The 13,132-nt window shown below is 38.3% G+C and overlaps 1 protein-coding gene across 2 annotated transcripts in view; it reads right to left on the reverse strand.

Annotated features, from left to right (window-relative positions):
• igf2bp2a (insulin-like growth factor 2 mRNA binding protein 2a) overlaps window positions 1-13,132 on the reverse strand; it is a 56,150-nt gene that overhangs the window by 8,171 nt on the left and 34,847 nt on the right. For both annotated transcript variants that reach the window (XM_065249063.2, XM_065249061.2), the window contains exons 3-11: window positions 12,345-12,393; window positions 7,712-7,763; window positions 4,868-4,931; window positions 3,385-3,672; window positions 2,909-3,043; window positions 2,705-2,827; window positions 2,078-2,213; window positions 840-974; window positions 274-342 (exon numbers count right to left, since the gene is read on the reverse strand). In XM_065249063.2, coding sequence (XP_065105135.1) covers window positions 274-342; window positions 840-974; window positions 2,078-2,213; window positions 2,705-2,827; window positions 2,909-3,043; window positions 3,385-3,672; window positions 4,868-4,931; window positions 7,712-7,763; window positions 12,345-12,393 — 1,051 coding nt within the window. The remainder of the gene's footprint in view (window positions 1-273; window positions 343-839; window positions 975-2,077; window positions 2,214-2,704; window positions 2,828-2,908; window positions 3,044-3,384; window positions 3,673-4,867; window positions 4,932-7,711; window positions 7,764-12,344; window positions 12,394-13,132) is intronic.

Raw genomic sequence — 13,132 nt, forward strand, 5'->3', positions numbered from 1 at the left:
TTGGCTCGTGTCCTTTGAATTATTTGAAAATAATGCACACCCTCCGGCATAACCACTTTGGGTATGCATATTTTTCAAATAATTCAACGGCTCGTTGTCTATTGTTCCTTACATAAGCCACCATCTACTTTAGAAAATCAATATTGGTCAACCACTGTATTTTGGTAAGGCGGGAACACTGTATTGACCGATATCCAGGACTATCTATATTAGAAGCTTGAATACATCATTCATCGCTGTGATTTCAACAGATTAGATGACGTGTATACTCACTGTGTGCTGGTGAGAAATGGCACTAGCAGGTGGAACGCCATACAACCCACTCAGCTGTGAAGAGTGACCCTGAAACACATTCAATGTATACATTTTACATTACAAAAGAACATTGTATGGCTGCTTTGTATATAATAGACTTATATAGTCCACTTCAAGTACAAAAAAAACTAAGTTTACACCTAGTGAGAAAACACCAACATACAGATCAAATATAATCTGTTATTGATAATAAATGACCAGGTACTAAAACAGATTTTGATTTAAAGGCAAAGGCCACATGATTAACATAAGTCAGCTACAGTATCAGTAGGTGTGCTGCATACTAGAATGAGTAGTCACCGAGAAAAGGGCTACTGGAAGCTAAAACATTTCTAGATTTGAATTGAGGCAGAAAACAAAATGTAAATTGGCATTCAAAATGTGAAAAAGTAGAATAAAAAAAAAACCGTGATTCACATTTTAGCAAGAATCATGCAACCCTATGTAATTCCATTGCTCAGGTTGTAACATCCAAATAACTAGTTATACAATGTAGTCCATACAGTACATTGGCCTGTACTCACTAGAAAAGGATTGTAGCCAGTTGGAGGTACGGGTGGAACGCCTCTGGTCCCGGCAGCTGGTGGCAACACTGACAGGCCAGTTGAAAATATGCCCAGTGCACTTAGGCTTAGCCCAGGGATAAGGTTGGTTTGTTGCTGCAAAACAAAGCAATAACGTCATGGATTGACAACAACTTCATCTTTAAGACTTTTTTTAAATTTAAGATCTAAAGATTTTCACAATTTTTTTACCCCAGGAACTCACAAAATTCATAAAATGTATATCTTGAAAGCACTGTAAATGCAATGTCCTCAGATGCATTATAAACATTGTGAACTAACTATGGGTATATGGAAAACCTTACAAAACAAACACGGGGTCCCTTGACAATCTTACCAAGATGTTATTTTACATTAAGTAACAAAGTCTTGTAATATCTGTACTGTCACGCTAGGTGGCTCCATCGACCCGTTTCATCATTTCATCTGGCAAGCGCTTTGTAGATAAAAAGTTTATAAGCTGTTTACTCTCGACTGAGTACTTGAGGACTCATACGTCTGGTATTTCATTAATAAAGTAATTTCTCATCATGTTCTCTCTTCTGCCTGGCTCATCCGGCCTGTCTTTTTCATTGAGACGGGTAAGAAGGTTACAAGATCAACTGACACACAGTTACACCCGAAACTGTCACAAAAACACTTGAACTGAGCATGAATAATTTAAAGTATGCCTGACTGATGACTGTCTAATGTTTGAGTATAAATGAAAGGGCTTCATTTGATCTGTGTAGTTGACTTGGGCCTTTTCCTAACAATAAATGACTCACTTAAGACGAAGGGAGTCTCAGCACTTAGCATTTTTATGCAAAAAGTTTTTGGACTTAGTCTATGGCTTCACTGTAGCTGGCACAGAATGATGATGTCATATAGGCAGTGATGTCATCAGTATAAACAGGGTGAAAGTCATGTGAATGGTGGTATCTGTGCGCTCCCATTGCGCTAGATGGGATGAATTGAGTCAGGGCCGTTTCCCATAAACCCACACACAGACATTAGGTGAACACCAGCTAACAAATGAACCCCCGAAAAGCCCCGTCATATAAAGAACGCTGACTCACGCCAGACTCACAATTGTGCAAAATGAGCTTCTCGTGTTTAGTGCATCAGTGTTCATTCTGAATCTCTTTTTGTGACTTTGAAGGTGGAGTATTCAAAATAGATGGAAATCATTACTATCATACAAAAAAAAAAACACTTACATTAATAGCAGCAACGTCGTTCTCATAGGCTTCCCTCAGCTTCCTCATGATCTCCACTTCAGCACTACAACAGGCCTCAATACTCCCCTTGACTATTATGGTTCGCTCTGGATTATAAATAGTTAAGTCCTGTAAACTGTACAAAAAAAACAACAATGAAAGAGCAAAAATGAAAGCATAACCACAGGTAAATGATTAGAAAAGAAAGCAGAAACAGTGGTTTAATAGAGATAACACAAGTGCCCAGCTTGAAGGGAAATTCGGGATAATGAGCATTTTTGATTGAAGCTGCTTTTATAGGAACAGCTAAGCTATGACAATAGGGGGCTGGTATAATTGGGTGTCTCATATTAAGCCACATTTTATTTCTAGAAAACACATAAGTTCACCTGCAACAGAAGGTTCGAGCTGAAACTTTGACACACTAATATTTAGGAACTCTGTGGATGGTCAAGCTGCTATGACATGATTTTGCTATGATCAATAATTTGACTAAAAACTATTTTAAACAAAATAACTCATTTCCTTTAGAAACGAATCCAACATATCTCAAAAATGGCCCCTAACATCTTTTGGAGCCATAAGCTACCAGCTATGAGTGCATGTTTAAGACCATCAGGCACTTACGAGGAGATGGTTATCTTGGTCTCTGTCTCCTCTTCGATCTTCTTCAGATTCCTGCCCTCCTTCCCGATCAGTCTTCCGACCAGACTGTTGTGAGCCAGAATCTTCAGAGGAATATCTTCAGTTCTACAAAAGCAAGACCAGAGATGTGAATGAAGAGCCCTGTGAGATAAACACATAAAGTAGCTTTAGAAGAGTCAGACTTACACTTTTGTGTCATCCGCTTCTTTCTGCATGATGTCCATGATCATACGGCACGCAGCCGAGCAGCCCTCAGGTGTGGAGTGGATGGTGATCGGCTTCTCTGCGGCTCCTGCATTTTCCTTACGATGGATGTCCACCCTATTAGAACAGGAACATGGGATCAATCAAAACATCATGATAGTCATCATTACCATCTAGCATGTAAGTGATATGTGTAAGACAGATTCATACACACCCAGTCAATGAATTTTGGTTTGAACCCATTATCTTTTGTGCTGCTAAATCAATGCTCTACCACTGAGCTATACAGGAGCACATATTTAATGCACAATTTAATATATTGTATTAACAACTCAAGTAGCCAACTCATCGACCTACACTAAATTTTGTGTTTATTTTTTCAAAACAATATTAATTATACACTCCTTAGAATCTTATAAAGCAAACGTATTTGACGTTCAATACACTCTCACACTTACTTAGACTGTGTTTGTTTGGTGATGTTTTTGATTGTGAGCCCCTCTTTGCCAATAATGGCCCCCACGAACTGTGTGGGCACCAGCATACGCAGAGCGAAGTCTGGCTGTTTTTGACGAAGCCCCAGGGAGCCTCCAGAGGTCCCCGGTTGGGAATCTTGTTCCCGTGATGACCGTCCACCCCGACGATTCCGAGTCGCAGGCAGAGGCGAAGCAGCATCCATATCCAATATATAAGACACTTTAAAGGAGTATTCCTCAAACTTCTCTTCTGTTAACTTCTCTACAGCTCTTAAGAAACAGAAGGGGGAAAATTACCAACAGAATGCAATGGAACTGATATGCTACCGTTTTTGTATCAGGGTTTATTTCTGTTATGCAATACATATTGAGCTCTGTGACTTTTAACTAATTATTAAAAAGGCAGCATTTCTAGAGTCGACCTCAGATCAGCCTCTATGTAAAGATGCTATAATACTTGCTCATGTTTGTGCTGCCATAAATGATGATGTCACATATTTAAGGATGATGACATTAAGGACAGGGCTTTTGTTAGTTCATCAAATTACAAAGTTTAGTGTATGTAGATATATCAGATGCAAAACCCTCTAAGTGCATCTAAAGTACTATTGATGTTCGAGTTTCAACATGTCCCCCACGACGGCTGTAATTTTATGTAAAAATTCGGACGGGAACTAAAAAGCTATTCCAGAGATGGGAGTGTCTGTTTCATGCATTGGGGCATTGCAGAAGATCACATGTTATATAAATGCATGTTATGTATATGCGTGTTTGTAATGTTTTTTTGCTTCATTAATTAACATTACTAACATTCACATAACATTTCATCTTCATTAATTAACAATACTATTCCGGAGTGGAACAAAATAAGGTTTCTAAGAGTTTCTTACCTGAAACTGATATTACTGTGGCCAGATGTGGCTCCTATTGATTTAATTATTTTAATCCGCCGAATGGGGAAAAAACATCCATATTTGAAAAAAATGGGACTCAGGAAGTACAATATACACGCATTAGTAAGAACTTAAGGCAGATCACGTTGGCCAAAACACAAAAAGAACAGTGTTTTTAAAAGATATTGCTTAATATAGCTAAAAAGTCAGTAACTGAAATGCCTTATTTTCACAAAATGTCACTATTCATTGGTATTTAACAAATTTGACCTTGTCTTTCGTTGCAAATGTGGATGTGGTCCACACTTGATTCATGCATCGTCGTTCATCTATTTAATCTTTTGTGCACTTAAAGGACTTTTCTGAAAAATCAACATGGTTTGCTTTTAGCGGATTCTGAATCTGACTTCCTTGATTATGAACTGATTTTCATCCTTAAAAATTTTGAGATATTGTTGTCCAATACGTTAAGACAACCAATAACATGTTGACATGAAAATGTAGTGCATAGCACAAATGACCCCTGGGTTTTTTATATGCAGAGTAAATCAGGCATTTAATTGGTCGCTTACATTTTAGCCTCCTCTTTTGTTGAGTATGTGACATTCACCACTGCTGTTTCTGTGTCAGTGTTAACTGCAATGAGAAGGAGAGAAAGAGCAAATGAAGGAAAAAAGAGAGAGAGAGAGAGTATGTTCAGAAGTGGTATCTCAGTCATTCATAAGCATGTGTGATTGTGCTTCACATGGTTCATACTGACAAACAAACACAGTGCTGTGAAAACCCACTTGTGTGACTGCATATAAAACATGGATAGCTGTGTTTTAGTCAGATGTGAACTTCACAGCACTCTTCATTACAAGAGTTTATACAGCTATGCCCGTTTCTCCTGCTAACTACCAGCTCTGAACCTGTTAAAGGTCAAGTTGTATTATATTCTATTGTATTTTTTTTGCATTTGCAAGACATTTTATTAGTAAGTGTGCTTCCTGAGAACGAACCGGTTTTCTTTCTGTTGCCAGCACCATGCTGTACCGGTTGAGCTACAAAACCAATAAATGAGCTGAACAAAGATTTTGCCACATTTCTTCAAAGCCATTTCAATAATTACAGACAGAAGTCGCTCCTGACACATCAGAGGAAAGCCCGCCTCTTTATTGATTAGATGGAGTTGTGTGTCTAAAGAACTAGACAGTCTGTCTGGAGGAAGTTGAGTGGGACAGGCTGGGCCGAAATCCAATGCTTCACACAAGAAGAGAACCACAAAGCCCAGTATGAAGCAGCTTATGCGATCAATCTCAGAACCAACGACTGTCACCAATGAGAAAACATCAAATCATAAAGTCTAAAGATTTGGTGACAGCTGCCTTCAAATCATGTCAAAATGATCATATTTATGAGATAAGTGTACAAGTGCCACCACAAAGTTGTATTTACCAGTAGGAAACTGTGGGCTTGTTCTGAGGCACGACTATGAGTTGGGGTAATGTCAATTGAAGTGTCTTGGTGGACTATGACTGCTCATAATTATAGATGCACAATATTGGATTTTTTATGTACATTTTTTGTGTTTAAGATAAGCAAGCTTTTCAGCCAACAGGAGTGAGTGATTCTTTTATTGTCATTAATTTCACAAACAACTACTTCCAATATACTGATCACATACATAACATTATAATACACACTGCAACATGACTAAAACGATCTCTCTGTTAAAGCTGATCGTGGATACATTTTAAAGGAAAACACCAGCGTTTTTCAATATTTTACTATTTTCTTACCTCAACTTAGACTAATTAATACACACCTATCTTTATTCAATGCATGCACTTAATCTTTGTACAGTGCGTTGTTAATGTGTTAGCATTTAGCCTAGCCCCATTCATTCCTTAGGATCCAAACAGAGATGAATTTAGAAGCCACCAAACACTTCCATGTTTTTCCTATTTAAAGACTGTTACATGAGTAGTTACACAAGTAGGAATGGTGGGACAAAATAAAATGCACTTAAGCACTTAGTTTGCAGCACTTCGGCGTGCAGTAACATCATCACTTGAATACTCCCCCTCTCGCTCAAACTTTCGTCAATATTACTGCACCCAAGGTTGTAGTGCTGCAAACTAAGTGCTCTTCCGCCATACAATATAGTTCTCATTTGATTAAAAAATCATCATGTTTTATTTTGTGCCACCATACTTATGATAGGTATGTATTAATTTGTCTAAGTTGAGGTAAGAACATAGTAAAATATTGTTTTCCTTTAACTGTTCATGATCCTATTGTTTACAACCCTAGCAGACATGATCCCTAAACCAACGCATCTCTGCGTCTCCATCCAAATCATATTGGAATAATTTTCAGTTTCTGGCCGATGCCGATTATCGGGCAGTAATATTGTGCATCCCTAGTCATAATTAAGTTTTCACTGTGAATGTTGAAGGTACAAGTCTAAAGAAAGTCTATACAAAAGTTTTGTACAGTTGATAAAGGACAGACAAGGCTTTCTGCCCTTTCAACAGGCAACAACAGGATGGCATAACAAAACTACTTATACTTTAAAGGAATAGGAAGTGTAATAAAAAACATAATGCATCGATTACACACCAAAAGCTTCCTGTCAGCCAGGACAGACACAAATATGCCATAACATTTCTTTTTTCCAAAACAAAATCATAATTCATACAATCATATAAAAATGACAAACATTTCTGCATCCAAAAACATTCTTGTTTTGGGTTTGATTAAAAAATGTGTTCCCTTCACTCTGGTGAGCCTCCAAATCAGGGGAGTCCCTCCCCTCAAATAATAAGTGGTCACACGAGACACATGTTAAAACCAGGTGTAAATGGTGATTTGCCTCAGCTGCGAGTACTGTATATGAGAGAGACAGACCGCAGGCACCTACATTTACCTTCACATTACCACGCCGCACCTCCCTGAAAAAACACACATTACAGCTGGAGTCCTGCCACAGTCTCCCACTTCAATCCACATGCTGCCGCTCCGCCACACTGCTCATTCTGACCAGAGCACTGAGTTCATCTCTTTCATGCACTGTCTGCCTGTAACTTCCTCTCATTCACACTCCAACACCCTGCCCATATAACTTCCACTTCTTTCTCACACACACACAATTACAACCTCCAAACTGTTGTTGTTTTTTTGCTAGCATGTGTTGATGTGATTTAAGTCAGGATAATGTGTGATCTAAATGCACACATTGTCTCTGTAGTTCAGTCTGTTTGTAATTATATGCAACCACATGGGTACATCGGCACATGTGTTACTGTATATGACATGGTCTGATCTTTCCCTGAAAGAAAATACTCTTTATTGTTTTATAAATGGGTGGCTGACATAAGACAAAAAGTATGATTTTCTGTTTTTATTCAACATATTTTGGGTGAAGTCTTTACCTTGTTCCACATTTTCTACAGTACCATACTGTGCTAAAAGGCCATCCAAGACCTGCAATGAGAAGAGTTCAGTAAGTTATACAGTACTCACACACACACCCTGTCTGTGAAAACCCATTTATGATTAATGATATTAATCATAAATGGGTTTATGATTAACTGTTTTCTACATAAAATCATTCTAAAGAGTATTCTGTATATAACCTTGATATATTTAATATTGACTGAGTAAAGTTATGTTAACTACTGATATTAAATCTATGATTTCTTGATGATCCTAATCAGGGTGCGATTTGTAAAAAGGGGGGGATGTTTTTCAAATATGTTTATTTATGAAAATAAATTATGAAGCACGGGCTTATACTGATTATTCAGAGTATTAAGCTATTTCTTGTAACTGTTGAAATAAAATATTTATAGAAATGTAACCAGTCCTACTCGCACCCGCCCTGAGCGAGATTCGAACCGCTCTGGTCTGGCAATAGAGTCGGACACTAACAAGGAGGCTAAAAGCCATGATAAAGTCTGTCGCCAGAGCACTTCTCGAGGTAGTAAATGAGGTTTACTTTTACTGCACAGCTCTTACTGTGCTTTCACAACGCCACCGGCGAGAGCGTCAATAAAATCTCTGGCTGCCCCTACTAATGACGCTATAGAAAAGGTGTAGTGGACGCTTTGACGCTCGAATGCACTCTCTGGAATCCTCTTAAAGGAATATTCCATTTTCTTAAAAGAAAAATCCAGATAATTTACTCACCACCATGTCATCCAAAATGTTGATGTCTTTCTTCGTTCAGTCGAGAAGAAATTATGTTTTTTGAGGAAACATTGCAGGATTTTTCTCATTTTAATGGACTTTAACTCTTTCCCCGCCATTGACGAGATATCTCGTCAATTAAGAGAAAACGCTTCCCCGCCAATGACGAGATTTTCAGTCTTTCCGCAATACCGCTATTATCCACCAGGAGGCGCTCTTCCCGCAACTTTTTAAAACCGGATGTATTGCCCTATGGCAAGCGGTTGCATGTCCGTGTCTGTTTTAAAGATCGCTCTGAATGGGATCTCTATGAAAAGTCCGTCACAAAAATGGAATTATCTCTGCTTTTTGCTCAAAATGTGGTGTTTTTGCAGAAACCTACCCATATTCAAAAGCTGATTGCAAAACGACCACTGAAGGTAGGATGAAACGTTTTTTTTTTGTTTGAAAGCAGAGGGTCTGTTCTTTCATTTGGTATATTGTATGTTTATATATTTAAAGAAAATTTTCTGGAAGACATTAAACTTTGGTGAAAATCATGAAAAACGCTGGCGCTGGCTGGCAACTTTTTTAAAAAATGCTGGCGGTGAAAGAGTTAATAGACACCAACAATTAACACTTAACTCCACACGTAACAGTTTTTTTCAACGGAGTTTCAAAAGACTATAAACAATCCCAAACGAGGCATAAGGGTCTTATCTAGCGGAACGATTGTCATTTTTGACAATAAAAATAACAAATATAGACCGTTTCAGCAGTAACAACATAAACAAGCGGCTGTCGCGGTCCGCACGTAACTTCCGGTAAACTCCGCTAAGAATAAATAACAACAAAGTTCTTTAAACATAGTTTATTTATATAACAAGCAAAAAAACAACACATAGATTACCCAGGAAACCAAAACATTTGTTATTTTCGACGAGGCATTCATTCAAGAGATCAGTTTAGTAACTAGTCAGACCATTAAAAAAACGAAACCGGAAGTAAGGTTCGGATCCAGACGTGTATCACGTGCGTCCGATGAAACCGTCTATACACTTTTAAAGCACAACTTCTCGTCTAAATCCGGTCCAGCGCGACCTAACGTAAATGCGTAGTGACGTAGAGAGGTCACGTGTTACATATATAAAACGCACATTTGCGGACCATTGTAAACAATAAACTGACACAAAGACATTAATTAGTATCAGTTGACATTCAACAACGTAGGAACGGTCCTCTTTTTTAACACACTTGTAAACACTGGGGCGGAGTTTCGCGTTCGTTCTCTGTGACCTCTTGACGTGATGACGTATTGCGTGGGGTCACGTTGGTGCATCACGACCGGATTTAAACGAGAAGTTGTGCTTTAAAAGTGTATATTTGTTATTTTTATTGTCAAAAATGACAATCGTTTTGCTAGATAAGACCCTTATGCCTCGTTTGGGATCGTTTAGAGTCCTTTGAAACTCCGTTAAAAAACTGTTAAGTGTTTAGTTAAGTATTAAATGTTGGGCTCTATTAAAGTCAATTAAAATGAGAAAAATCCTGCAATGTTTTCCTCAAAAAACATAATTTCTTCTTGACTGAACAAAGAAAGACATCAACATTTTGGATGACATGGTGGTGAGTAAATTATCTGGATTTTTCTTTTAAGAAAATGGAATATTCCTTTAAGGAGGTTTCCGTCTTCCGATTGGTTGCCGCCGAACGTTTCAGCCTTCCGATTTGTTGCAGCCGGACCTCGTCATAGTTCATTACCATAAGGTTGAGTTGATTTCAACTCTCCTCGACGCTTACGCCGTGCACGACGCGTCGCACCTCTGCCCCACAGAGCTCGCCACCTCCTTCATTGAAAATGAATGACTTCCGTCCACTTTGACGCTCTCGCCGGTGGTGGTATGAAAGCACAGTTACTGACTAGCTAGCATCTGTTACAGAAATTTAAAGGTGCCAAAGAATGCATTGAAATAAGCTGTTAAATTGTTCTCTGATATCTGCATAAAAGGTATGTGACTTAATTCAGGTGCAAAAATTATCCAGAAACTGTTTAACATGTACATTTACAACCCTAGGATTTGCCATTAGAATGAAATGGTCTATTATTACCTTATTTGAAAGGGTCATGAATAATAATGTTGAGCTCTGCTCTGACTGGCTGTTTCACAGAGCAGCTCCTTCAGTAGCTTTGTGTGTGTGTGTAAACAGAGCCTTGCGTCAGACAAACATAATCAATTATTTGGAGATTGTTAATGGACGTTTCTTAGAAGAAAGTTTGTGTAATTTTTTTCATTGTGGAACTGCAAAACGTAACTGTAATGTCAATAAAGGAACTTTAGCCTAAACGCAAGCATATAGCATTAACTAGCATATAGCGCTAACTCAAAAGTCACTCAAGTCAGTGGTTTTAGCATTGTAACCACATTGTAATTAATTTAATGTGTAATTTAAAGGTGGGGTGCATGATTTTTGAAAAACACTTTGGAAAAGGGTGTCGGGCCGTCTACCAAAATTGCGTATGTGTGGGGCGGGTTTACCAAAAGAACGTCCAGATTCTATTAAGGTAGGGACGTGTTTGTTAAGGTGATTTCAAATGTCAACATTGGCTTTTAGATTTTTAGATCATGCACCCTGCCTTTAATGGTGGGGACGTGCATCTTGATTGTAACGTCATATTTGGTGTTATGTTGAGATTGGCCTGTTTTCCAGAGATATTTTGCATGCACAAGCTTTACATTTGAAAGAGGACACAATAATGTTTGAGGCTAACGATATGTCATTACCATGAACAGAACTCTTATTATTCATCTATGTCTTGGTAAATACAGTTTTCCATTCTACGGCACCTTTAATAAAACAATAACGGAACCTAACCTGTGCATGCCAGAATGCGTTCCTTCTTTATGCTTTGCGCGAAACGTGCAAAAACACTTTTAATCTAACACACCCTTAATAAAACAATAAATAGGCTATATGCCTACTTAGACAAGATGTCAGACTTCGAAAATAGCCTGTTTGATGACAAGACTTTTTTGTTTTCCTGTGTCATCCTGGGAGTTCCCCTCGATCCTAATGAAGGTAGTTTCTGCTGTCTCATTCTCATGTATTATTTTTTGGATTTGTTTTCTCATGTATTATTTTTTGGATTTGTTTTCTCATGTATTATTTCTTGGATTTGTTTTCTCATGTATTATTTCTTGGATTTGGTCCTGTAAAATACGATGATATGCTGCTTGGAATCCTTTTCATTTATTATTTGGCTTTTTTCGCGCTAAAAACTTGGTGCTTGGTTACATTTGGGAAATCTGGGCATGGATTAAAAAAGGATCATGATATAACCTGTCACATATTGTCACAGGAGCGAAGCGCTGACAGTAACACTACATTCCTGATTTTACTGTTGTTTGCACTATTGCGTGGCAGCATTTTAACTTTTTATATGGCTGTTTGATGACCATAAATCTTGGGTGGATAAATTTTGGATAAAAAAAAAGACAGAGGATAAAAATTATTCAGAGGCAGGGATATAAAGACAAGAGGGGGGGATAATCCTCCCATCCCCCCAGCAAATCGCACCCTGCTCCTAATAATCTGATAATTCGATTATAAGTCTTTAGCCTAGATTTATAAACAATAAACTAAACTTGAAAAAAAAACTTGCTGCGTTGCAGTCATTAGGATTTATGTCATCGGATTCATCAGATATACATGATGCACTGAGCCAATCGGTCCGCCCTTATTGTTGAACCCGGACATGGATGCGTTTGCAGAGGAAGTGTAAGTGTGTACTATACGGATGGGAAATTCTCAAGCAGGGAAATGTGTACTGTCAGTTACAGAAGATGCACACTGAATCCTGACCACACACACACACACACTAAGTGCTTACACACTTACCTCCCACTGCAGATGAGGAGGAATGTTCCGGATCTGAATCTTCCGACTCCTGCGGAGACAGAGGGAAAAACAGAGAGTGTGTGAGAAAGAGAAGCAGAGATACAAAGAAAGTAAAAGAGAAGGAAAAAACAGAAAGTGAAAGAGACACAAAATTGAAAGTTTAAGAGATGATGTGAGACCAAAGACAGAAAGTGAAAGAAAGAGAGAGCGTGGTAGAGAGATAGAAACAGAAAGAAAGAGATGTGGAAAATAGGAAATCAGCAATTTTCAGCCAAGCATGACGCAGGTAACAATAAACCACAGTGACCATTGTGATGTGAAAGTTTAGCTAAGATAAAAGTTTGGCACAGTTTACCTTTATACATTTTTATGACATAACATTTTTAATTTTATTAATATGAACAATGACATTAATGTTATAAACAACACATAAGCCCTGATAAAATGTGCTTTCATTTATTGACAGATACTGATACCACTTTTGCCATGTAAAAACATCACTCTAAAATTTGCGATCACAAGTTTCCCTCAACGCTTCACTGCGGGCACCTGTCCAATGACACATGCTCGAAAGAGAGAAAGAGAGAGAGCGTGTGAGCGAGTGAGTGAGTGAAATGGATTATTTAAGTGAGCAGGTCCCACGTTCACTCACTTTCGCCAGCGGGACTGTTTCTGCTCTCCTTCATTCGTCGGGTCCGACACTACCCAGCAGCCTGCAAGCTTACCGACACCAAAGCCACACAAACCGCTCCACCGCAAGCTGTTAACAACTACATTAAAATGAGTGG

Source organism: Paramisgurnus dabryanus, chromosome 15 (genome assembly GCF_030506205.2).
Source record: "Paramisgurnus dabryanus chromosome 15, PD_genome_1.1, whole genome shotgun sequence".
NCBI lineage: Eukaryota > Metazoa > Chordata > Actinopteri > Cypriniformes > Cobitidae > Paramisgurnus > Paramisgurnus dabryanus.